The sequence below is a fragment of the Salminus brasiliensis genome, chromosome 17 (genome assembly GCF_030463535.1).
Source record: "Salminus brasiliensis chromosome 17, fSalBra1.hap2, whole genome shotgun sequence".
In the NCBI taxonomy this organism is placed as follows: domain Eukaryota; kingdom Metazoa; phylum Chordata; class Actinopteri; order Characiformes; family Bryconidae; genus Salminus; species Salminus brasiliensis.
Genome location: NC_132894.1, coordinates 3430516 through 3457343, shown reverse-complemented (window position 1 = coordinate 3457343; position 26828 = coordinate 3430516). Strand labels below are relative to the sequence as shown.

General features: G+C 43.7%; 1 protein-coding gene across 16 annotated transcripts in view; it reads left to right on the top strand.

The window, feature by feature from the left end:
* ptprsa (protein tyrosine phosphatase receptor type Sa) overlaps positions 1–26828 on the top strand; it is a 311006-nt gene that overhangs the window by 175451 nt on the left and 108727 nt on the right. For all 16 annotated transcript variants that reach the window (XM_072659946.1, XM_072659948.1, XM_072659947.1 and 13 more), the window contains one exon: positions 5545–5733. In XM_072659946.1, coding sequence (XP_072516047.1) covers positions 5545–5733 — 189 coding nt within the window. The remainder of the gene's footprint in view (positions 1–5544; positions 5734–26828) is intronic.

Sequence of the window (26828 nt, the reverse complement as noted above, 5' to 3'; positions counted from 1 at the left end):
ACTCATAAGGTGTACCGTTCATTTAAGCCACAGAACGTGGAGACGGTATTGCTCAGTATGTGCCCTGCCACTGTGATGCTCCAAATGAAGCGGGACAGGACACAGGGGCTGGAATGGAAATGCCCTTATTGACATTGTGCACTGCTTGCCTGAGCCTTTGTGGAGACTTAATGGCCTGGTCTCGTCTCCTGTCTTCCCTGTAGCTCGCCTGTCTACCCTCATGCCACTCAGGACCCGGCAAAGTACAGCGAAGGAACCTCAGCGGATAAAAATAAACTAAGGGAGCTCTTCTTTTCTTCCTCTCTGACAGAAGATAGGGCTGGTCTGTCTGGTGCAATCATCCCTCTTATATAGGCCGTGCACTCTGGCCAAATGTGCACTGTAAAAACCCAGTTTGCCGAGGTCATTAGAATGATTTATGGAAAAACGATGGCCAAGATTCATTAGGTTGCCATTAGTTGTTTAGCGCGCAACTCAAATTAGCCAAAAGAAGTGCTTTGGCCAAAGTCTAGAAACCCACTGCAACCTTACGATGCTGCCAGGCGGACCTTCCTACTTTATACTCTCTGCTGCCTAAGCCACATTTACAACAGCAGCCCAAGGCCGTTGACCTTCCCGAGCTGTGGTCCCAGGGACTTGGCCCTGAGCATACACATTTTAAAGCAGCTACCGCTAAAGAATCTCTAGTGGGAGCCACTTAACACACAGCCTGTCAGAACATCTCTGCACATCTCTCTCCACTGCAGCGGAGGGGTTCTCCGGAATCATCGCGGCCGGGCTCGAGGCGGCTCATCAGTGAGGCAGGCAGGGCGTGTGGGAGAATGACAGCTCCCGAACACGCTCTCCTGGTTTACGCTCAGCCTTCTGTTCCGATCACCATTCTTTCATTCTGCCTCCTCCTTGTCGTCCTCCTCCTCTTTGGTGCTGCAAGTAGCTCGGTAGCTCTTGGGTGGCCCCGCCTCCTCAGGTGCTGATAAGTCTCCTTGACAGCCGTGTGGCAGAAACAGCTGGGCTCGGTCATGAGCGAGGCGAGGCGTGTGCAAACATCGGCACACGCCGCGGCCTAATTACACAGCGCCTGACAGGGCCCAGGCTCCTCCAGCGATTGTAGCTCTATCAAAGCCCAATAGGGGTATGCTGGCAGTTACAGGGGCATCTGTGTACTGTCTCCGGCACCTCCGCATATACAGCCCTGCTGATTTGTATTCCAGAGGCATAATGCCTGGATCCTGGAGCTCAGAAGTAGCCTTTTTTGGCAGTGGGAGAAAGTCAGAAGTCAGATAGGGAATTGCGCCTCTCTTTTTTTGGATCTCTGTCTGGAAACTGAAGGATTTGCGAAGGTGAATTTGAGAACTACGTGACTCTGTGGCCTCGGTTGTAAGATGCAGCGCATAGCCGGGATTTCACACAGCCTGAGCTTTGAGCAACCGCACCGAGCCCCGTCTCCAAGCCTTAAGTGCTTATGATATAGTGTTCCCACAGAGGCCTTATATTCTGCATTCCTGAGCTGTTGGACAAAACTTTCTTTCCCCCCGTTGGAAATTTGGCTGGAAATGGTGCCCTTGATCCTGCAGGGAGCAACAGAGGCTATCAGTGGGCGCGGTGCTGTGAGCTGATCGGAGGCCCTAAGCAGCAGCAGAGCTGGAATTTGCACTGAATAATGGGGCATTATCTGCCAGCGAGCGGCCCCTGTGTGCCCAGGCGCTCTCGCTCTCCCCACGATCAGGCGATGATGAGTTTTCCTGCACTCGTGTCCCTGTCCTGCGGGCACTGGAGCGTACTGACATAAAATGACAGTACAGCTGACCCCTGGCACCCCCCCAGACACCACACCGTGACCAGTGGCTCTCCGGTATAGACTTTGCACATTTCTTTCTCTCTCCACCTTAAACACACATCCACATCCACACATTTTAGCCTCGTACTGCTCCGTCGATTGTGTTAATTACGGAGCTTTTCTACTTTTCTACTGAGAGCACGGCAGGTGAAATTAAACCACCTTTCGTCCAAACCGCTGGGGCTGCAAATTTATGCAAACTTATCCATTCTGTTTGAAAAGTATGGTCATTCCCCTCTCCCTCTCACACTCTCTCTCTTCCTACTGATTTATATGTATATCTTCTCATAGCCTGAGTTCCTGCATCCATTCCTGTTTCCTTCTCTCTCCCTCTGTCCCAGCTTGCCTCACCCCAACCACACAGCTAGCTTTGTAATATTAAAGCCCCATCCCTGGCTGTGGTGAGGGGTAATCAGTTAACCTGATTACATCACAGATTAAATTAAATCATTCCACTAAATGAAAATAATAAGATGAATAGTAAGACAACAGGATACACTCGTAGATTTGCTGGAGTCCTCCCAGCCACATTTTTATCAGTAGTTTAAAAAGTATATATATATATATACATAGACCTGCAACCACAGTGTAAACTAGCCATGCTAGCTAAACCGACCAATCATATGAATGCCTGTGCACCTGTCCCTTGCATGATGTGAATCACAGACAACTATTATCCAAGACAATTATCCATAATGAAGGCTGCCTCTATTTACAAAGCCAAAGTAGGGAGAGGGCAGCTAATGCCACGGGGAGTAGCACTCTGCTGGATTGTATGAATACAGAACCAGCTGTCGGACAAAGTGGCCAGAGCTACCACCCTCCCGGAGCGTTCATCATAACAACGCCATTATCGCCACAGCTTAACAGCCTTTCTGCCAGACCAGGACTGACCGCCTGAACTGCCCAGAATATCAGCACCCCCCCGCCCCCCCCCCCCCCCTTGCCACTAATTGCATTCAGCTTTGAATTTTAGGGAACACGACCCACGCAGTAAGTCTCCAGAAAAGTGACGGCGGACAAAAACAAACGGTGGGACCACCTGGGCACCATGTTACTGAGAGAACAGCTTTCAGTAGACCTTACAGGGGCTCTGTAAGGTAATAGGTATTTTTAGGCTAATGGATGGTCATTTGAAAGCCTGCCAATTAAGGCCATTGTGCAGAGGTTATCAGCAGAGTGGCACATTAGCGCTCTGTGCCGACTGACAAAAACAGGGCAGGAATGGGGTGGTCACTCAGTACAATTTGCAATGGCCACAAGACTAGGTGCTGAGGGCCTAGTGTACCCGTCATGGAGACAATCACAAGCCCTTATGGAAAGTAAGACTGTATGGCTGTATAGGTGGCTCGCCAAGCTGGTGCAGTGGAGGGTGGTTCAATAGCCACAAAACTATATAATTGCTGACATGTTGGGGCTGGCATTGTACTGGCTGCCTTCCTTCGTCTTCTGCCAGGCTAATGAACTGACCACACAGCAACATACAGCACCCTTCGCAGACTTCCACATCTGCAAGACAGTCTCCGTTGACATGTTATTCTCCAGTGCTGTTCCTGGAAGAGCACCTGCATTCCAGGGAGTTGTTGTGCTGTTGGGGTTGCGCTCGGCGTGGATGATCTCAGATCGGTCGCGCTGTATCACTGGAAATGTTGTTATTGCTTTCCTTAGCCCTTCCTGTCCTCTGTCATTATTACCTTTGTGCAATATCACTAGTAAATGACATTGTTATTGCTGTGAGTCTACTGCCATGCCCTCTTCGACTGGGATTGGCCCACAAGTGCAGCTGGTAGCAGTAATAGAATTTTTATTGCTGTGACATCTCTCTCCACTGCTCAGCCGATGCCACTCCAGGCTCCTCCACTTGTCTCGATCTGATCCCTGCGCTTGCCGCTTTTAATTAAGCTCAAAGCAAATTACCCTTAGTGTGTTTAAGTCTTAATTCATGTGCCTAGGAAAGATCCCCCCCCACACACACTTAAACACTCAAGCTTCAGATCTACAGCCTCGAACCACAGCTACAGTACGCTCCCCTATGGCCGAAACACTCACTTTCACTTGCTGGGTTCCTTCCAGACGATTGGATGTCTCCGGTTCAGGGGAGATGGAGCAAAATGGAGTGAAACTGAGCATCTGTCTCATTCAGGGGTGTGATTACAAACAGACAGAGGGATCAGGAAATATAGATAAAGATATAGGGCAGGAATGCAAGAGTGTGTCACGCCAAATTGGGGCTGCGGTTGCAGCTCGCTCCCCCCGAGGGATCCAGCACGCCATGAGATGACACATCAGCACTGGTTAATAATCGATGGGTAAAGTTTGGCCTTAAAGCTTAAACCATCACAAATCCGCTCTCACTCTGTGAAGCCGGTGCTGAAATATTTATCTTAAAGAGGAATTCTCAGGCAGGAGGCAATCTGTACTGCGCATCTTCCAGACTCTACCGAAGCAGTGGAAATTTTAGCCTGCAACCAAAAAGCTATTAGAGAAGACGGCTAATGCGTAGTGCTCATTTCTATCTCTCTCTCTTTTAATCCTCCCTGGCTTTTGGGCAAAAACAGCTTTGGAAGTTGCTATCTGACAGTATCCTACTGCCCAGAAATTCAGAGGATCGTACGAACCGCCCACGAACGAGTACCAGGCAGGGCATGTGGGGTTAAGACCTCGGGTTAGGGCCTTGACACTCGGAGGCTTGCATGTACCTGTCGGGGCCTCCAAAGGGCCTCTGAAACAAAGGGCATGACGTGGTGGCTGCGGGTTTCCATCTGGACAAGTGGTGAAAATATTTTAGAAGGATTTATTTTGGTTCTGTAAAGAACCTTTTTTGTCAACGAGAGGTGTGTGGACAGAACCTTCACTGGTTTAAAGATGTGCATAGACAGGTTCTTTACCAATTTATGGGTTCTTCATTTTTCTTAAGGAACCAAAAAAGGTTCTTTCATGGTATTGCTCAGAAAAAAAAGGTTCTTTAAGGAATCAAGGGTGGTTCTTCTATGGCATCGTTTAAAGAACCCCTTGTAGCACCTTTACAACACCTTTATATAAGGGTTACACATTGAGATCACATTGATGATCGCTTTTACTGGGTTTACACCACAGCAGACTGGCTGAACGCTATATGGACAAAAGTATTGGGACAACTGCTCGTTAATCGTTTCTTTCAAAATCAAGAAGCATAAAGTTGATCCTGCTTTTGTTGGAGTGACTGTCTCTACTGTCCAGGGAGGAAGAATGAAGGCTTTCTACCAGATTTTGGAGGAGCATTGCTGTAAGGATTTGATTGCATTCAGCAACAAGTGCATTAGTGAGGTCAGGGTGTTAAATGATGATGATCACCACCCGTCCTCATCCCCAACGCATCCCAAAAGAATTGGATGAAGCTCCACCATCATCATCATTCCACAGAGCAAGGTTCTTCCAGTGATATACAGCTCAATGCTGTTGGGGGGCTTTATACCCCTCTATAAGCCCACGCCTGGCATAAGGCAGCATGGTGCCAGTAGGGTCATGTTAACTATCTGCTCCAGAGAGTTCTATTCTATTGGCTGTACTTCTCTACTAGGATTAGACAAGCTGTGTGTGCGTGTGCATTTGCACATTTGTGAGTAGAGGAATGCATTCATTAGGAAGGGTGTCCACAAATATTTGGACATCTAGTATATCTTTAGTTGAAGGGTCTTTCACAAATTCTTTCTCCTTCTCTTTCACAGAGGATCTTCTACCTCCTGGTTTCCCCAACATTGATATGGGTCCTCAGCTGAAGGTGGTAGAACGCACACGCACCGCCAACATGCTCTGCGCAGCTAGCGGCAATCCCGACCCCGAGATCACCTGGTTCAAAGACTTCCTGCCGATTGATCCCAGTACAAGCAATGGGCGGATCAAACAGCTCAGATCAGGTGAGGAGAGTTGTGTTCCACTTCTTCTGCTGTGTTGCTCGAAAGTGCTTACTGATGCGCTGGGGCTTTTGTTGCAGGATTGAATGGAAACCCTTTTGCATTCTGGTTTTGGGTGTACTGTTCATAAAAGCCACGTCGGAATAATCCCTGATTCTGCAGTTTCACCAGTGCACTCGAACTTGGAAAGAGCTGATCTTTGAGCTAAGTGTGCTGGCCTGGGTGCAGGGAACGGTTAAAGGGCTTATTCAATTGAAAACACCAGTTTTTCTCGCGTTTTACAAATGAAAGCCATGTGATTTAAATGTGGTTAAACGGTTTACAGTCCATACATAATCCATGAGCTAAAAGCTGTAAGAGCTAAACTGCCTGTTCAGACTATTGCAGTTTAGCTCCGCCCATTCACACTGAAGTTATAAGGAGTGTTTCACCACAGACTAGCTGTTGAATGAGGTGCAATACAGGACAGCCAGTCATATCACAGAGATTATATATATATATATATAATGACCTCTGTGATATGACTGGCTGTCCTGTATTTCGCCTCATTTAACAGCTAGTGTATATACAGTATATATATATATATATATATATATGTATATATATATATATATAAACCCTTAAAGATCATTTTAATAAATATACATAATTTTTGACACAGTGTGAATCTGGCAGTTGTCCTTTATATTGTTTCCAGGTTTCATGATGAACAGACTAAAAGAAATGTTACAAAATTAATATAAAAAACAGTTAAAATTTTCCTGCTCCTGTAAAGTCACTTTATGGTGATTTGCGTGGCAGCGATGATGTATAATTGCCATCTATAATAATGTATATTCAGAGCACTCAGAGTCCCAGGCTGTCAGAAGAGTTTCCAGTGAGTGGTATAAAATTAAGAATTTATGGGAATGTATCTGCATAGTCATACAGCGCTACATTAACCGGTCTGAGGCCTACTGCCTTTCAGCTGGTGTTTACCGTGATACGTCATTCAGAGCTGAATAGCTGAATTTCAGAAGAACAGCTAAAGTGAGAATCTGCTGAGAATCTGCTGAGAATCTGCTCAGTGCTGGTTCGACGGCTGGAAGTGGCTGCTCTGAGCGATGTTAAAACTTGAGTGCAGCGATTCACGGTGGTAATGGACAGTGGGGCCTCGCTGGGGATATCATAGGTGCGACTAGAGCCTCTGAGCATCCTGCTGGTGCACAAATGCTTTTGACTTCTCTCGTCGAGGACAGGATGGAAGCAGCGGGACTCTGAAGATGCCACTGTCGTTTTTCCTCCCCCCCCCCCACACTTAGTAGTGTCCTTTCACACTGCAAAAAATTATATCTTGGGATAAAAAATTCTTAAATATAGTAAGAATTCTAATTTTTACGCTTGTTTTAAGAGCATTTACCTTATTTACACTATTTTTGATTAGTTTTAAGTCTTTAATTTAGTGAAATCATCTCAATATATTGGCAGATAGCCTTGTTTTATTTATTATGTGTGCTTTGAAACAAGCAAAACTATTTGTCAATAGAATAAGAATAACTTAAATAAGTTAAAAACGTTGAACGACAATCTTACAGCAGTCTTATCATAGATATCATAAAATTATCATAAAATTTCATAAATATGACCTATTTTGACCAGTTTTCACCTGCCAAGATCTTTTTTCTTTGCAGTGCAGACGTTCAGGGACTGGATTAAACACATGGAACCATTAAAAATGTATATTCTTTCTATTTTGAGCGTCCTCCAAAGTGTGTCTTCAGAAAAAGACATGTTCTATTCCCTTTGCAATGAATATAGTGTTCCCACTTGAAAGAAGCCTCCTGGCTCAGGTATTAAGAAAGCTTCCCACCTGCCCACCTGTGCACGTGTCCTCCGTCTCTGTCTCTGTGTGGGTTTGTTTATGGGTCTGATGTGTTGTCGTGTCTCGACCGGTCTGTTTTTTTGAGTGTTCTGTGTTGTTTGCTGTCTGTTGATACAGGTTTTAATCTGATACTCTCACTGTTTCTTTTTCCGTCAACATCTCAGCAGCGTAAACAAGCACTAAACAAGTTCTAATCTGTCTCCAACTAAAGTGGATGGCTAAAAAATTCCATAAACTTTTAGAGAATAAGACTCTTATTCTCTGTATTAATGGTGCTTTATTTGATTTGATTTGATTTGATTTGATTTGATTGTTTTAAGTCCAAGAAGTCATTTAACTTTTTAATTAAGTAATTTAGTTTTAAATGTATAATAAATAAGTGATAATTGTTTTATTTAATTTTAATAATATAATCATTTATAATGTTTTTTAAAAAACGTTTTAAAAAGCTTCTAAAACAATTGTCTTCGACGTTTTGTTGCAAATTATTTATTAAAAATTCCACTTTTGCTTATAAACAGCGAGGTCTGAATATCTGAGACCACCAGTAAGAAAATGCTTGTATTTTGCATTCTTTATTACAGTCTTATACTCTAAAATAAAGGTGCTACAACTGGTTCTTTAACAATTACTAAGAATAACCACTTTGGTTTCAATAAAGAAACATGCTAGTTATAGAGACGTGTAAATACACCTTTAAAAACTTTGTTTAAGCAATTTCAATTACAAAGATGGTTGTTTGTGGAACCAAAACTGGATTAAAGTACCATTTGTAGCAACTTTATCTGTAAGATTACAAATTTTTTATTATAAATTATATAAATGAAAGAACAAATTGAGGAAAACATTTAATCTTTCAAATTTAACACCAATAACATCAAAAATTCACGTATTTGGTGGGGTTTCCCCCTCTTCTAAATCCTAAATTTGAATTGTACACTTGAAATATTATGTATTTTTCTTAATTCTGAAAGACATTTGGTTTATTTTTAGGTTTAAATAAAAAAAAACCCAGATTTTCACTCTGGTCTCAGACTTTTTCAACCTCATGTTGCTTAAAAGTTTCACTAAAAACCTCGTTAAACTTTTCTGAAACTTAAAAACCTGCTAATCCAGAAGCTAAAAGGTCCTGTGGGGTCACTGCTTTCACAGTGTATTCGTTAAATGCAGTATTTAAAGAACTCAAACATGGCTGTTCCCACCAAATCTGTAAACTCTGTCTAATACCAACCCTAAAATACCTAATACCTGCTGTTCTGTTTGTCCTTCTTTCTTTTCTTTTTATTCTTTATGATTTTTCAGAAGCCTTTGGTAAGTGTCTCACTGAGTCCGCAAAGTTGCCCACTCTCCCTGAAGCAGATGGCATTTGAAGTGCTTCTTAAAGTGCATGCCCTTCCCTCTCTCCTTTACCTCCTCTTCTTCCTCCTGCCCTTCATCCTTCGTTCTCCCCCCGAACCCCATCCTACACCCCCCCCCCCACACACACACACTAACATGAGTCTGTTTTCTTTTGTGCACCGGCGAATCCACCTTCGTCTTTCGGTATCTAAGGAAATCCTCTGTATCTAGGTATCGGCAGAAGCTGATCTCGTGCCTTCAGTCGAGAAAATGAAAGAAATAGCTGTGTGTTCGAGCCGGACGGAAAAAAAAGCCCTTGAGAAGTTCCTTGTGGCCGTGGACCGGTGGCCACACCCTGAGTCCCAGCTGACCACATGCCACCGAGTGCTTGCTTGCTTCACTCATGGCTGACCTTGGTCGCTCACAACAACACATCCATCTTCCTCAGAGAGCTGGCCTGTAGCTCTGCTGCTCAGAAGGCCCTGACCGCCTCGCCTGGGCTGGTCTGGACTGGATTGAGTCGGGGAAACTGAGATTTCCAGATTTCCCATCTCTCGCTTTTTGAGGGACGGTTCAGCAGAAAGGACATGCTGAGACATGTGGCTTCTGCAGATTTGCACTGGAGGCTTGTGCAGAAGAATGTAAGCCAATAGAAATGCAGCCTTCTCCTAAATACATACACCGATCAGCCATAACATTAGCACCACCTGCCTAATATTGAGTATAGTCCCCTTGTACCGTCAAGGTAGGCACTCCACAGGACCTCTGAAGGTGGCCTGAAGACTATAGTTACTAGTGAAAGTTGTGTGTGAGGTGGGCGGGGCCTCCATCATCATCAGTGAGCTGATCGCTGATTCACTTGTTGACCTTACTTGTACCACTTTTGGTAGGTACTGACCACTGCATGGCAGGATCACCCCACAGGACCTGCCTGATGTTTTGGAGAGGTTCTGACCCTCCAGTCATCTAAAACGTCACAGTGTGGTTCTTGTCGAAGTGTCTCTGATTCTTACACTTGACCATCACCTGATGCTTTTAGAGGTTCTCCTTTTGAGTCTTGGTTCTTCTCAGTGGTTCATTTTTCAATTGGTTCATCTTATGGTTTCTATCTCATGCTTTTAGAGGTTCTCTTTGTTCTTCTCAGTTGTTCTACCTTGTTCTCTTAGGGAGTTCATTCTTCAGTTGGTTCATCTTAGAGTCTTGGTTCATCTTATGGCTTCTATCTCATGCTTTTAGAGGTTCTCTTAGATCTTCTCAGTGGTTCCCTCGCAGGGATTTCATTCTTCAATTGGTTCATCTTATGGTTTCTATCTCATGCTTTTAGAGGTTCTCTTGGATCTTCTCAGTGGTTCTACCTTGTTCACTCAGGGATTTCATTCTTCAATTGGTTCATCTTAGGTTCTCTTGGTTCTTCTCAGTGGTTCTACCTTGTGCTCTCAGGGATTTCTTCCCCTCGACCCTAAGGAGTTTTCTTTGCCACTGTTGCCACTAGCTGCTCAAAAGAGGCTCGGACCTGGATCTCTGTGGTTGTAAAAAGCCTCAATAAACAAAATTGAATTAAACTGAATTGTTTCTGTCTTAAAAAAAGAATGCTCATCCTACAAAGTAGAGGGGGTTAGCCCTCGCTGTTTGCTTTAGGGGCCCCCCATTTCTACCAGGCAGTTTTGTCTGTTGGTCAGGAGACCTGGTCTCACAGCCTGAGGGATTTAAGATGATGAGAAAAAGGCCTGCAACAGCACCCCCACAATCCTACAACTATGATTTCCAGCCAAGCTCCTCAGCTTCCTCGCCTCTACTTTTAATCTCCGCTCCAAAGAAACCGAGCGAAGAAGAGATATTGTGTCTTTTTCTCTCTCTGGAGAGAAGGGAAAGAATCCTTATATATATATATATATATATATATATATATATATATATATATATATATATATAATTTTTTTTAGTTAGAGCCAGGTGGAGTCTCAAAAAGTGATCTATGGAGCTTGTCCCAGAGCAGACAATCATCTCCCACCCCCTCCTACACAGAAAATATAAAGACAGAAGCTCAAGAGAAAGCCATAAGAAAGAAGGAGGAAGACAAATGGAAATGTCTATGCCATGGTTTGCACTTACTGTGCGGCCCAGCTCGCGGCTCCAGTTGGCTTCACTGCAGGTTTCTCACTTCCACTGTGGTCAGATCTGGGCCCAGAACTTGCATAACAATGAGTTGCGAGGCAGTCGTGCGATACCACCAAGACTTCAGGCTGAATGCTGCTTTGGGTTCTTTCATGAAGTACTTCTATCATATCAGTGGTTCTTGAGAGGTTCCCCTTTTCAGTCTTGACTATTCCCAGTGGTCCTTCCTCATCCTGTTAGAGAGCTTCTTCTTTTGTGCCTTGGTTCTTCTCAGTGGTTCTACCTTGTTCTCTCAGGGAGTTCATTCTTCAATTGGTTCATCTTAGATTCTTGGTTCATCTTATGGTTTCTATCTCATGCCTTTAGAGGTTCTCTTGGTTCTTCTCAGTGGTTCTACCTTGTTCTCTCAGGGATTTCATTCTTCAATTGGTTCATCTTATGGTTTCTATCTCATGCTTTTAGAGGTTCTCTTGGTTCATCTCAGTGGTTCTACCTTGTTCTCTCAGGGAGTTCTTTTATTCTTGTAAGTCTTGGTTCATCTAAGTTTCTCAAGCATCTCATGCATTTAGATGTTCTCCTTATGAGTCTTGGTTCTTCTCAGTGGTTCTTTCTTGTGCTCTTAGAGAGGTTCTCCTTTTGGGTCCTGGTTCTACTGAGCAGATCTTCCTAATGTTCATGATGAAGTTCCCCTTTTGAGTCTTGGTTTCTTTTAGTGGTTCTTTGATTAGGTTGCTCTGTTGATTCTTGGTTCCTCGTCCTTCTTTTTAGGGAGTTGCTCCAATAATGTCTTGGATCTTCTCATGGGTTCTTCCTCACCCTCCTAAAGAGGTTCTCCTTTTGGGTCCTGGTTCTACTGAGCGTTTTTTCCTAATGTTCATTGGAAAGTTATTCCTTTTGATTCTTGGTTCCTCCTAGCGGTTCCTTCTTATGCTTTTAGGGAGTTGCTCCATTAAAGTTTTGGCTCTTCTCAGTGGTTCTCCCTCAAGCTCTTCTAGGCTATTTTCTTTTAATTCTTGGTTTCTGTTCTTCTCATCCTGGACTCCCAAAACTGGATCCACATTTCTGGGAAATTGCCTTGGGACTAGATCTGTTGTAAAGATCACCATCAAGCTCATGAAGGACCTTGATGCAACACACATACACATGACCTGTGTTTACGGGACCACACAAGTGCTGTACACCCCTCCCCCCATCTTGTAGCTACACTCAATGGCCATTTTAGCATTGAGACCTTCCATAGGGGTGCACTGTTGCACATTTCTACACTTTGCACAATTACCAACTGTAGCCCTTCGACTGCTTCACATGTTTACCTGCCCCCCTCAATCCCATCAATCAATTGGAAGGGGTCTCCATAGGACCACCCCAACAATTTCAATTGAATTTGACTGGCACTGGCTCAGAATCATTGCCTTGCATAATGTCTTCACTCCAGCAGTGAAGCAGGACCAGGAATGTGTGTGGAACTGCGTTGGTGTGCTATTTACCCAGCGTTTTCCTGAAAAGCGTACCTCCAGAGGGAGCCGGAGAGGGAAGAGGTGGTGGGCGGCTGACATTTCTCCCTCCCCCCTGCTTCCTCTGGCTCTGGACCCCAGGCTCTCCCTGGCCTTGTCAGGAGCCGGAGATTACCAAGCACTGCAGGAGGAAGGCTTATGTGTTTTATCATTTAATAAAGCTCCTGCAACTCTCCTCTCAAGCCCAACCAGGCTTTACTCACTCGGTCTGTGCAAACAGACAGCCATGTTTCATGGACAGTGCACACAAAGAGGCTCGCGGGTATCTTCTACTGAGCTGCAGAACAAGCATGGTCATTAAGTGAATATCAGCGAAGTCGGCCGGACAAACAGACGTGTATAGAAATGTGGTGATGCTTTGGGATGTATTGTTTTGAAGGTCCGGTATGTTGAGTCTTGGTTTCTCTGGGTGGATCTTCCTCAAGCTCTTAGAAAGGTTCTCCTTTTGGATCATGGTTCCTCTCAGTGGATCTTCCTCAAGCTCTTAGGGGAGGTCTCCTTTTGGATCTTGGTTCCTCTCAGTGACCCTTCCTCATGCTTGTAGAAAGGTTTTCCTTTTGCATCATGGTTCCTCTCCATGGATCTTCCTCAAACTATTAGGAAGGTTCTGATTTTGATCTTGGTTCTTCTCAGTGGATCTTCCTCATGCTCGTAGAGAGGTTCTCCTTTTGGGTCTTGGTTTCTGCTAGTGGATTTTCCTCAAGCTATTAGGGAGGTTCTCCTTTTGGATCTTGGTTCCTCTCAGTGACCCTTCCTCATGCTTGTAGAAAGGTTTTCCTTTTGGATCATGGTTCCTCTCCATGGATCTTCCTCAAACTATTAGGGAGGTTCTGCTTTTGATCTTGGTTCTTCTCAGTGGATCTTCCTCATGCTCGTAGAGAGGTTCTCCTTTTGGGTCTTGGTTTCTGCTAGTGGATTTTCCTCAAGCTATTAGGGAGGTTCTCCTTTTGGGTCTTGGTTTCTGCTAGTGGATTTTCCTCAAGCTATTAGGGAGGTTCTCCTTTTGGATCTTGGCTTTTGTGGTCAGTGGTTCTTCGACATGCTGTTGAGATCTAATGTTGAAACCCTGAGTATGAGCTGATTCTTGGAGCTGACTTTGATTAAAGTCTTCTCTTAGGATGAGCATCTAAAAGTAAAAGCAAATGTTCTCCTTTCCCACAGGAAAAACACCCAGTTAACATCATCACACAGTTTCCAACACCAGATCCATGCTCTTATTGGCCCTTTTGGGCCTTGGTTCCTCTCAGCGGTTCTGGAAGCAATATCATGCCACATCAAGCTGATGCGCGTCGACACTCTGAAAAGAGCCTGATGTATTGTTTTTACTGTCTATAATCCGCTACTGTGAAAACAATATTCATAGATTAATTGTGCTTTAATATAAATTCAAAATCAGCTTGAAAGAATAAAGATAAAATGTCATGATGCAATGCATCTGTTCTTAATTCAGTCATAACTGAATTGAATCATTGTCCGGACAGAAATCGACCCCCCTAGTGAGGCGTGGGGCAGGGCAAATGGAGAGCAGAATCTGTGTGTCTCAATAGAGGTGTTGGTAAGGTCACTGTGGCCTTGCCTGGGCTAAATACATGGCCCTGAGCCCAGGCTGAGTCGCGGCCATACAGATGGACAGAGGCTGCAGCCAGATTGTTGTTCAGCCCCACCTCCACCCCCACCCACACTGCCTCCATTGCATAAACCACCCCCCCACACCCTCACCATTCTCTGTCTGGGTTTTTTTTAAAGCCTGGTTGCGATGTTTCTGAGTAAATGACAGCACAATGCCCTCCAACATTCCAGAGGGCACGGTCGACCCGGGCCTGTTCAGGTCGTTCGTGTGATCCCTGCAAATTCTCTGCACTGAGAAAATTTGGCTTTCCTTTGAGGGATCCGGAGCGACTTCCGCTGTGTTTGTCAGGGCTTTTTGTGAGGGCACAAGTGAGATTGCCACCAGCCAAAGCTAATCTATTGTAGCTTCTCTGAAGGCTGGAGGGGAAAGCTTGTATCAGCGTGACTTTCTTGTAAATACTTCACCTTCGGCTTGGTTTCTGAACAAACCCTTAGAAGTCGCAGTTGCAGTGTTGAAAGGATGCTGAAGTTATTTTGAAGAAGATTTTCAATCCATGCCATATTTGAGGAGGTAGAGGAGGAGATATTTGATTCCGGCTTGAATTTGATGGAAAGTTATTGTTCTGCTGTCTCATTTTATGGAAAGAAAACCATCATTTGCCAAGTTTTGAATAATTTCTTGACTCCTTAACATAAGGAAAGTCAGAAGTGAAGACGGGAAGCTGTTGCTAATTACATTAAGTATGTAATTATGTAATTGCATTTAAAATAATATAGCAAAACGACTTCTAAGGGTTAATAACCAGAACCTGTGAGAGAATTGTATACCCTACACTCTTCAAAATAAAGGTGCTTCAAGTGGTTCTTTAAGCGACGCCATAGTGGACCCACTTTAGGTTCCATACCGAAGCACGATTGCATTAGAGATGCACTGTATGAGTGTGAGGAACCTTCCAAATTAAAGGTTCTTCACACTTGCACATCTCTATTATAAACCTGGATTGAAGAACCTTTGAAAGGTCTTGATGTAAAGGTTCTTCACACTCAAACATCTCTATTACAAACCTGGTTCTTCGTGCCACCAAAAGTGGTTCTACTGTGGCATCACTTACAGAACCATCTGAAGCACATCTTAAGCAGTTGAAGGAGTGTACACACCTCTTCGATGCCCCTTTCTCCCCTTTCTGTTGGACCTTTTACTCACTAGGTGACCACCCTACCTCGTGGAACGTGCTTCATTAACCTTTTAACCAAACCTTAACCAAACCTCTAACCTTAGCCTAACCTCAGCTAACTCCCTAGTCCTTAACCCGAACCTGAACCTTAACTCTTAACGGGAAAATAAAAACACCAGCTTAACTCTGCAGCCTTTGAAGCCCTCAAATCTAACCAAGCTCTAACTCTTAACAATCCCCTTAACCTTCTATCCCCTTCCTGACTCTTCCCAGCGCCTAAAATATACATAACACAGTCTAAGGTTTGAATGTTTTACCTGCTTATCGAAGACCCTGCTCCTGAAAACCTTGAGACGCCACGCTGCGTGATGGAATCACTCCTTCATTATTTAGCGCAACAGGTCTTGTGAAGGTGCAGGCGCGCCATGAATTCTACATGAAGTCCGTTCCCCAGCGCCGGCCGCTGCCAGGTCGGCTTTTTATGTACACGCCTGTTCTTTGTTTCTCCACCTTCAGCAGATGTTTCGGTTCGTCTCCGAGAAGAAACACACCCGGCCAAGGCGCATTAGACGACTTCTCAGCAAAAAGAGAGGTCTTGATTCTTTTTACCGCCCGAGCGCCTTCCAGTGCCCTCTTATAGGGAACGCTCTGGCGTCCGCGTTACTTTAAAAAGGCAATTCAAGAAACATAAGAGCGAGTGGGTGTGTAAGGCAGTGAGTCGAGAAGCAGGCAAAACATCCTTCACAGTAGAGTGATGACCTCCCCGTCGCGTTTGGACAAAGGAGCTTTCGGTATTCGTCGCACGTGCGGAACATTCGGCGTTAGAGAATGGGTTTGTAATCGACGTTTTCAATCTATAGCTATCAGGCAGGATTTTCAGGACAAATATATAAGTGAGGCGTATGAAATGATAGAGGGAGAGTGAGGGAGAGATAGGATAGAGAACGGCTGGGTGATACGGCCACAGGCCTTGCTTTAAAGTATTCGGACACCTGCTCATTCACTGTTTCTTCCAAAATCAAGAGGATTGAAATTGAGCCTCTCCTGCTGTTGTTGGAGTGACTGTCTCTACTGTCCAGGGAAGAAGAAGGTTAGGCTTTCTACTAGCCTTCCAAACTCATCCCAGACGTATTGGATGGAGCACCACAGCTCAATACTGGGGGGCTTTATACCCTTCTAGTCCAGTACGGCAGGTACTTCTCTACAGGGACTAGACAAGCTGTTTAAGCAATGGGTGCTACTAAAAGTAGCAGGATGCATTCATTAGAAGGGATGTCCACAAATATTTGGACATGTAGCATGTTTCATACTACCCAGCTGACATGTCCATGTGGGAACGCCCAATTGGGAACCTGAAGGTTTGTCTTCAGGATGGGAACCCCCAGGAGGGGTTAAACATGGGCTTGCATACAGGGCCTAGATGGGACCCATGCAAGATTAAGGTGGGCTGTAACGATGGGAAGCCCAACTGGGACCCAGTACAAAATGCATGTACAAACCCACTCAGAGCCCATAGCTGCCTGGAATCTGCCTAGCCCACCCACATGACCCTCACATGAGCATGCTAGGTGGGAAGGGCTTCAATCGCTCTTGTGTAATCCAGACCAATTCCAAGAGGTGTGTAGGAACTGTACTACTACAGTAGTACTACTAAGTGCAGCCTTGACGGACTTAAGTTAATTTTAAAGTTCTACTGCTGTGTAATTGGTCATACTCTTGACATGATAATCTGATTATTCTTGATTTGATCAAGAATCCATAAAACAATTAGAAGAAATGAGCCTTCAGGGCTAAGGGTTGACCCACAGACCTCAGTTCCCATGCTGATAGATGCTAAATCTGCTACTGCAGTTCTATAAGTTGCTCAATACTGATTTACTAGATTTATTGAGCTGCTACTTTTGTCCTTCTGCTGCAGTTACTGTTTGGAATGGCTGAAAGGCAGCCATTCTTTTACTCCACTATGAGTTTAGAGTACTCTACACACCTCTAAAAACGTTTGTGGCCTTGTTCATTCCCTAATTCCAAGAAAAGCAACCAGCTAATGGTAGCTAGCTCTACTAATTGCTGTTGCGAGTGAAGGGCTAGACTTCCCCCTCGCTATCCTACAGGTAAAAGTCACACAGTGCCACCTAGTGTACTGATATATATAATTCAGTAGGACACTTTTGGAGCTAATTACAACCTGACGAACGAACCAGCATGATTGCTTTGTTGAAACACACAGATTTGATATTAAAATATAGTGATTGTTGCCATTTGATCACCCAGGCCTCTCCAAAGCTAGTCCCACCTCTGGGACCTCCCAGCCTCTCCGCCCGCCTTTGCTAGTGCAAGACTAAGCTAAGCTAGACAAGCACACGCTCTTTGTCTTTGCTCATTACTAGCGTCGCCCTCAGCAGGTCAGCTAGCGAGAAGAGGCTTAGTCACCGCGCTTTACGCCGTCACATTCAGCCTCCACGCGGTCACTTATCGCTGGAAATGGAGATGGAGATAATACACGCATCACAACCTCGAGCTGTCTCACGCGTCGTGTTCTCTTAATGCGTGTGCCGAGAGAGGCAGAGATAAGGCAAGAGCTCAGAGAGAGAGAGAGAGAGAGAGAGAGAGAGAGAGAGAGAGAGAGAGAGAGAGAGAGAGCGTAAGAGCGTCGGTTAGACAAAGCTCCTGGTCCAGCCGTGGGAGGTCTCTAAACCTCGGTTAATCACTCTTTGCCCTGATCTAGTTTCTAAAAGTGTCAAACCCAGTGGAAGTGTGAAAGCAGCTGCTCACCCATTAACTCATACTGATAACTGTTGTGTGTCTCGCTTGTATCTCTCTTTCCAGTGGGTACCCCGATCCGAGGTAAGACCCTAATGCCCAAACACAGCCATAACATTGCCTAACCGAACCTAATCACCAGCTTTCCTAACTCAGCTTTCTCCTTCTCTGAAACGAGGCCCAGCACTACTACTACTTCTTCCTCTCTATCCACTTAACACACATCCGTGTGTCTGCTCGTGTTGCTCTGTGTACAGTGGCATGCAAAAGTTTCCACACCCCTGCTCTCAAAGAATGTCTGTGACTGTGAATAGCTGATGGAGAAAAAGATGAGCTGATTTCCTGAAGGCGTGAAGCATCCCAGCTCGTAGTCAAGTCAAGTCAAATGTATTTGTACAGTGCTTTTTACAACTGTCGCCGTCACAAAGCAGCTTTACATAATTAGTAATTAGTAAAAGACAGAGACAAAAAAGAAATAACATAAGAAGACATGAAGGATCAAAGACCCCCAGTGAGCCCCAGCAGCGACAGTGGCAAGGAGAACCTCCCTCAGAGCTGGAGGAAGAAACCTTGGGAGGAACCAAGACTCACAAGGGAGACCCGACCCGTCCTCCTCTGATCAGAACTATTAATAAACTATTGATTAAAAAAATGACCAAACCAGATACAGCAGGTAGTTAATAGTGGTGATATTAATAGTGCAGATAGTTAAGAGTTAAGTTCATTGTAGGTGCTCTTAATTGCTGCATTGAGGTCTTGAGGCCTACGCACCGATTTCTGATGAGGTTTAGGCCATAGGACTGTGAGGGCCATGGAAAAACCCTACAGTAGGATTGTTTATCCTGCTGTAGAAGCCATGATCTTTGCTCTACCAGTGAAATGTGGCACTGGCTGCAACACAAACCCAGGCCCCTAACAGTTGGGGAGGTGTTCTCATCATGACCTTCCACACCCTCCTACATCTCCAAACTCACCTTTGCTTATTGGAGCTAAAACGTTTATAAAGATGTTAACCTCATTATTTCACAGGTGCTTGTTTCCAAAATGCCTGAGCCTTGTTTAGAAATTTTATTTAAAAAGCTAAAGCTTTGAGGTGAGGATGCAGGGAAAGGGTTACTTCTGATGACTCTTCCATGAAGGTCATATTTGTGCATGAGTTGCACCACCATTCCAGAGTCTGCTAAATCTTCATCAAGGTCGTTTTATTAAGGTATTTTAACACTAACTTTGCTTAAAACGATTTAAAAGAAAGGCTTTGTCGTAAACTTTAAACTTTAATTGGAGATAACTATTCACAATAACAGACATTTGGACCAGGTAGGCCAGGTTTGACCAGGTTAAGCTTTTCTGTGCCACTGCATGTATGTATGTATGTATGTATATATGTATATATGTGTGTGTGTGTGTGTGTGTGTGTGTTTGCTGAACTTTGTGATGCACTGAATTGATTTGGGACGAATGTGTTCATTATTTGCACGTAAAAAAGGAAGAAGCCTCCAGTATATTGATGTAATATGTGTGGTGGCCTTTAGAAACCCTTCTCATCGATGTGTCAGGTTGTATAAACCAATGCTATAAGTATATATATCATTTTTTAAACTGTGTGAAATAGGGCTGCACGGTATGTCCTATTTTGATGAGGTATTAAAATATATATTATATATATATGTTTTATGATTTGCTAACAATTTCACAGACATATTTCTTAGTAGCCTTTGGGTAAAACCAGTGATTTGTCTAATAAAAGCTATTTTATGCTGGTAAATTGCACCTTTTCTGGCTAGTGCGCCCCCTAGTGGTTTAAAATTCAGTTCGGCTGCCTCTGTCACTCCACCTCAGCTGATGATAAAATAGAGAGGATTTTTTTTTACCCACTATTACATAACCAGGGGCGGCGACCTTCCAAATGCTGATGCTCCCACTGGTCTTAAAAGGCCTAAAATGTGGGTACCTTGGAGTTCCCCAGTGCCTAAATGAAGAGGACACCTACAGTAGCGCCATATGCAAATTAGGACAATTCTAAGGGCCTGTGAGTGAGAGGGCTTGTGACTTTAAGAGTTGTGGGTCGCAGTGTGATATCTCTCTTCGGTCAGGTCTCAGTTTAGGATACAGAATGACCTTTGCTGTATTAATGAACCCCCTCCGGACGCTCCACTATCCGCTATCCGCTCCACTGTTACATTAAAAGTTCTGTTATCTGACCAGAACCTGCAGCAAGCGGCTTCCTCTATGCACTGGTCGTGTTCACGCTCACTCACTCATCGTTTGTTGGACCGGAGATAAGTTCGGCAGTTATCGGTCATTTCAGTTTGTTTATGCTGGCAAAAATGTCCGGCGACACGAGTGAGCTCGTCCAGATATCGGGCAGCGTTCACGCCACTCTCTCTGAAGTTCCCTGTTGTGTTGTGAGGCACGCCTCTCCCTGGCACGCCTCTCCCTCACACACATTTAACCAGAACACAGGACAGCCAATCAAAGGAGCTCATTAGCATATTGCAGTCTTAAAGACACAGTAACTCAAACTTCTGAAGACCCCCACACATACAGTGTGTTCATTTAAATCAAATAAAGTCAGTGCGTTACTTATTTTTCAGTGTGTGTGTGTGTGTGTGTGTACTGTCCTTTTTTCCATTTTCAGACATGTCTTTTGATGTCCATGTGTTTGTGTGTGTGTGTGTACATGTGTGTGTTTCTGTTTGTTTATCCCTCAGTGTGTGAATTCTCCACTGATTGGGGGGGATGATGACGGGCGGACAGGATGGGTTTGCTTTGTGTGTGTGTGTGTGTGTGTGTGAGTGAGAGTGTGTATGTATATATATATATTTATTGATATGCGACATTTGCAGCGCTTGGAGACTGGGCTAATGAGTGTGTGTGTGGGTGTGTGTATAAAGCGTCCAGCCCCGTCCAGCTCTGTCAGGTCTGATGTCCTTTCCCCTGCCCGGCCCACTGGCCACATTATGTATGCTAATGTCCCTCGCTGCGGCCCATAGCTGGCAGAGAGCACCGTGGCCGGTGTCACGCGCACTCACATAAATTACATTTGATCTCATCCGGTGCGGGTGGGGGTTCTCCCAGCTCGGGAAAATAAGGAATAGCATTATAGCTCCTGTGCACTTCCGTGATGTCCGCTGTGTGCACAAGTGTGTGTAAAGGAAGGGGTCTCTAGACTGATTTCCTCATTGAGGTTTGTGTAGTTTTATGATGCCCTGAATGTGATGCTTTAAACTGTGTGAAATAGGGCTGCACGATATGCACGATATGTCATATTTTGATTAGGTATTAAAATATATACTATATATATTTTTTATATATATAATTTGCAAACAATTTCACAGACATACTTCTTAGTAGCCTTTGGGTAAAACAAGTGATTTGTCCAATAAAAGCTGGTAAATGCTGGTAAATTGCAACTTTTCTGGCTAGTGCGCCCCCTAGTGGTTTAAAATTCAGTTCGGCTGCCTCTGTCACTCCACCTCAGCTGATGATGAAATAGAGGATTTTTTTTACCCACTATTACATAACCAGGGGTGGCAACTTTCCAAATGCTGAAGCTCCCACTGGTCTTAAAAGGCCTAAAATGTGGGTACCTTGGAGTTCCCCAGTGCCTAAATGAAGAGGACACCTACAGTAGCGCCATATGCAAATTAGGACAATTCTAAGGGCCTGTGAGTGAGAGGGCCTGTGACTTTCTGCAGAAGTGTTAGAGGTGATGTAGGTCCACTAGTGCCACCACAACAGCTCTGACCCATCAAGGCATGAACTTCACCAGACCTCTGAAAGTGTTCTTTAGTATCTGGACAACTTCAGATGTTAGCAGCAGATCCTTGAGAGGTGCGAGGTGGGGCCTCCATTAACATGGTGAGCCTTGGGCTCCCATGACCGTTGGGAGGTACTGACCACTAAACACTAGGAACACTGCACAAGACCCAGATGAGATGTTCTGACCCAGTCAGTCGTCTAGAACATCACAGTTTGGTCCTCAGTGTCTCAAGTTCTTATGCTTGCTCATTTTGCCCTGTTTCAACACCTTCATCACCTTAAAGGCTGATTTTTTTATTTATTCAATGCATAATAACAGAGATAAAGGATGGGGATTATTTTAGCTGATATGCCTGAACCAGATCTGGACCTCACTTTTAAAAACCCATTGGTGAATATGTGCAGTAGTGAATGCAGAACATCAGCCGTTATCATGATGACGATTAACAAGCAATATATCGTGCAGCCCTAAAGCTTTCAATTCCTGAAGTGACTTCTTTTTCAGAGGACGCAGGTAGGTGTGCATTCTTGCTCTCATTTTAGCCTTATTACCTAACATTTGGGTGGGTGTGGGTCCAAATCTAGCTCTTAAACTCTGGGTTCTGGGTTTTACAGACACAAACAGTCATTTAGAGCCATTTGTAGTCATCTCACATGTCACACCTCATTTACACAATTCATGACAAATGCACCAATAGAAGTGTTCCATAATCTCGTTACATTAAGACACACTAAAGGATGATTTATAGTTCTGCATCAAATAATCAATACGGAGTCTGTGCAAGTGGCCTACGCCCTTGTGAGTGCTTGTGTGGTGGTGTGCCTGTGTTGCTCTGCAGTTACTCTATGCCAAAACGCTATTCTGGCAGCGGAGTTTCTGTGCCACAGTGTTGACTTTCTTGGCGTATGAAAAAGGATGGCGGCTGAAACTGAACAGATTATGTTGGAGTCGGAGCAAAAGAGCTTTTGTACTCTTACTAAAATTAAAGAGGGAAGACGCTGGAGGAGATGGTCAATACGGCTATTGAGCCGGCCATTGATTGTGGCCGAATGAGGGTGAATTTTCTGTGCTTGCCCGACCAATGAGAAACATGGATAAGGAAATGCAGGTAGATCTGCATAAGTGTCAGGCTAAGGCGTGGAGTACGGCATAGGGTATGGCATAGGGTATGTGTCAGGCTACAGCATAGGGTACTCTAAGAGTAAGGCATAGGGTATGCAAAGGGTATGGCGTAGGGTACAGAATAGGGTACGAGTCAGACTACAGCATAGGGTATGCAAAGGGTATGATGTAGGGTACAGCATAAGATATGTGTCAGGCTACAGCATAGGGTACTGTAAGAGTACGACATGGGGTAGGGCATAGGGTATGGAGTAGGGTACAGCTTAGGGTATGTATCAGGCTACAGCGTAGGGTACTCCAAGAGTACGGCTTGGGGTAGGGCATAGGGTTTGGCCTAGGGTACAGCATTGGGTATGTGTCAGGCTACAGCATAGGGTACACATGGGGTATGGCGTAGGGTACATGTCAGGCTAAAGCGTAGGATACTCTTAAGAGTAAGGCATAGGGTATGCAAAGGTTGTGGCATAGGGTACAGCATAGGGTACGTGTCAGGCTACAGCGTAGGGTACGCATGGGGTATGATGTAGGGTACATGTCAGCCTAAAGCGTAGGGGACGATAAAAGTAAGGCATAGGGTATGCATGGGGTATGGCGTAGGGTACAGCATAGGGTACGTGTCAGACTACAGCATAGGGTATGCATGGGGTATGGCGTAGGGTACATGTTAACCTAAAGCGTAGGGGACGATAAGAGTATGGCATAGGGTGTCGTCAAAGGGTATTGCGTAAGGTACAGCGTAGGGTGCGGTATAGGGAACACATCAGGCTGCAGCATAGGGTATGGCATGGGGTGCGTTGTAGGGAATGGCATGCGGTACGCATCAGGTTACAGCCTATTCCGCGGCCCTGAAGTGTACCAACGCTACATTGAAAGCGGTGCAGCCTCGCACAACCCCGAGCGCCCTTTTTCTACAGCGCCAGCACCAGCATCCCTAATGCCTGGCAAAAAGCAGCACATAAATCATATTGTTGCTCACAGAAACGAAAGTGACTTATGAACTCTGTATTTGCATAATGGGATTAGCCTGCCATAAAGGGGATTTTGCCCAGGGCAGACAGTCCAGACTGCAGGCCACGGCCGAGGAGGCTTTCTGGGGCAGGGTGTTCTCATAGCAGCGGCTGCAGCAGGAGTTCCACCATGATGTAGGAGAAATATAGACGAGACTTCAAAGGGTGGGAGAGGGACACGCCTATTTAAAGCTGAATGATGTGAGCTTGCAGGTGCTTGTATGTGTGTGTGTGTGTGTAGCAGTTTTAGACTTTTACACATTGGACATATTGGACTTGAGAAAAACTAGTCCCCTCAATAATCATCAGTACAGATGTTTACACTGCCCTGTCCTGTGTGTGTGTGTGTGTGTGTGTGTGTGTGTGTGTGTGTGTGTGTGCTGGAGCGTCTTGCTAAATGGCATGACGTAGAGCTCAGGCGACGGTGCACATCACCGCCCCAGTTTATAGGAGCATTTCAAGCCAACAGATGGAACATGACAACAGTTGCATTGTCTGGCTGCTGCTGCTGCTGTCGCATTTAATGACCTTGGCGCCAAGCTTGCGCAAGTATGTGTGTATGTGTGTGTGTGTGTATGTGCTTTCTGTATACTCATTTGTGTGTGTGTGTGTGTGTGTGTGTCTACAAATTCTTATATTTGACATATATAATACGTATGGGGTAGTATATTACTGTATATTATAGGGGGTATATTACTGTTATTAAATTTATTATTATTATTAGTAGTAGTAGTCGTATATATATATATATATATGTGTGTGTGTGTGTGTGTATTACATATTATGTATGTTTACAGTATATATAGGGACATATTGTTATGTATATAATACATACGGGACATATTACTATTCCATACAGGTATAGGAGGGAAGAAGGAGAAGGAGATCAGGGTGGGGGACAGAAAGGACAGGAATTAGGGAAGGAGTGTGAGGGGTGAGGAATATCCGGCCTCCTCCTCTCACCCTAATCAGTTCCGCCTATGCAGAAAAAAACAGGCCTGCAGTTGATCCTGCAAAACAAATCAATCACAGCCTGCCAGCGCCCACTAATTGAATTACACAAATGGGACTGAGGGTGCAGGGGTGTGTGTGTGTGTGTGTGTGTGAGGCATATAGGTTGGTTGCTTTTGGCTCGGAGCGGTTATTGGAATTAATCAAGTATGCCACCCTCCACCACCACTGACACACACACACACACACACACACACACACACCCCTTCAGTTTAACTGCTGCATGTTAGCTGTGGTCATGGCTTGCTGACCGGCTCTGTTCAGACTGCCCTCAGAGAAAATACACTAATGTTCTGCAGTTTGGGATCAGCTGTCATTTTGATCACTCCTGTCACTCTGTTATTAAGTGTAACTGATATGATGTGGATTTAAATATAATATTAATAACATCAATAATATATTCCAGTATTGTTTTATTCTCAGTATGAATGTTAGTATGTCATTAGAGCTTCTTACTGGATATTAATATTATTAGAGGTTCATACTGGATATTAATATTATTAGAGCTTCATATGGGATATTAATGTTATTAGAGCTTCATACTGGATATTAATATTATTAGAGCTTCATACTGTATGTTAATATTATTAGAGCTTCATACTGGATATTAATATTATTAGAGCTTCATACTGGATATTAATGTTATTAGAGCTTCTTACTGGATATTAATATTATTAGAGCTTCATACTGGATATTAATGTTATTAGAGCTTCATACTGGATATTAATGTTATTAGAGCTTCTTACTGGATATTACTGTAATTAGAGCTTCATACTGGATATTAATATTATTAGAGCTTCATACTGTATATTAATATTATTAGAGCTTCATACTGGATATTAATATTATTAGAGCTTCATATGGGATATTAATGTTATTAGAGCGTCATACTGGATATTAATATTATTAGAGCTTCATACTGGATATTAATGTTATTAGAGCTTCTTACTGGATATTACTGTAATTAGAGCTTCATACTGGATATTACTGTAATTAGAGCTTCATATGGGATATTAATGTTATTAGAGCTTCATACTGGATATTAATATTATTAGAGCTTCATATGGGATATTAATGTTATTAGAGTTTCTTACTGGATATTACTGTAATTAGAGCTTCATACTGGATATTAATATTATTAGAGCTTCATACTGGATATTAATGTTATTAGAGCTTCTTACTGGATATTACTGTAATTAGAGCTTCATACTGGATATTAATATTATTAGAGCTTCATATGGGATATTAATGTTATTAGAGCTTCTTACTGTATATTACTGTAATTAGAGCTTCATACTGGATATTAATATTATTAGAGCTTCATACTGGATATTACTGTAATTAGAGCTTCATACTGGATATTAATATTATTAGAGCTTCATATGGGATATTAATGTTATTAGAGCTTCTTACTGTATATTACTGTAATTAGAGCTTCATACTGGATATTAATATTATTAGAGCTTCATACTGTATATTAATATTATTAGAGCTTCATACTGGATATTAATATTATTAGAGCTTCATATGGGATATTAATGTTATTAGAGCGTCATACTGGATATTAATATTATTAGAGCTTCATACTGGATATTAATGTTATTAGAGCTTCATACTGGATATTAATGTTATTAGAGCTTCTTACTGGATATTACTGTAATTAGAGCTTCATACTGGATATTACTGTAATTAGAGCTTCATATGGGATATTAATGTTATTAGAGCTTCATACTGGATATTAATATTATTAGAGCTTCATATGGGATATTAATGTTATTAGAGTTTCTTACTGGATATTACTGTAATTAGAGCTTCATACTGGATATTAATATTATTAGAGCTTCATACTGGATATTAATGTTA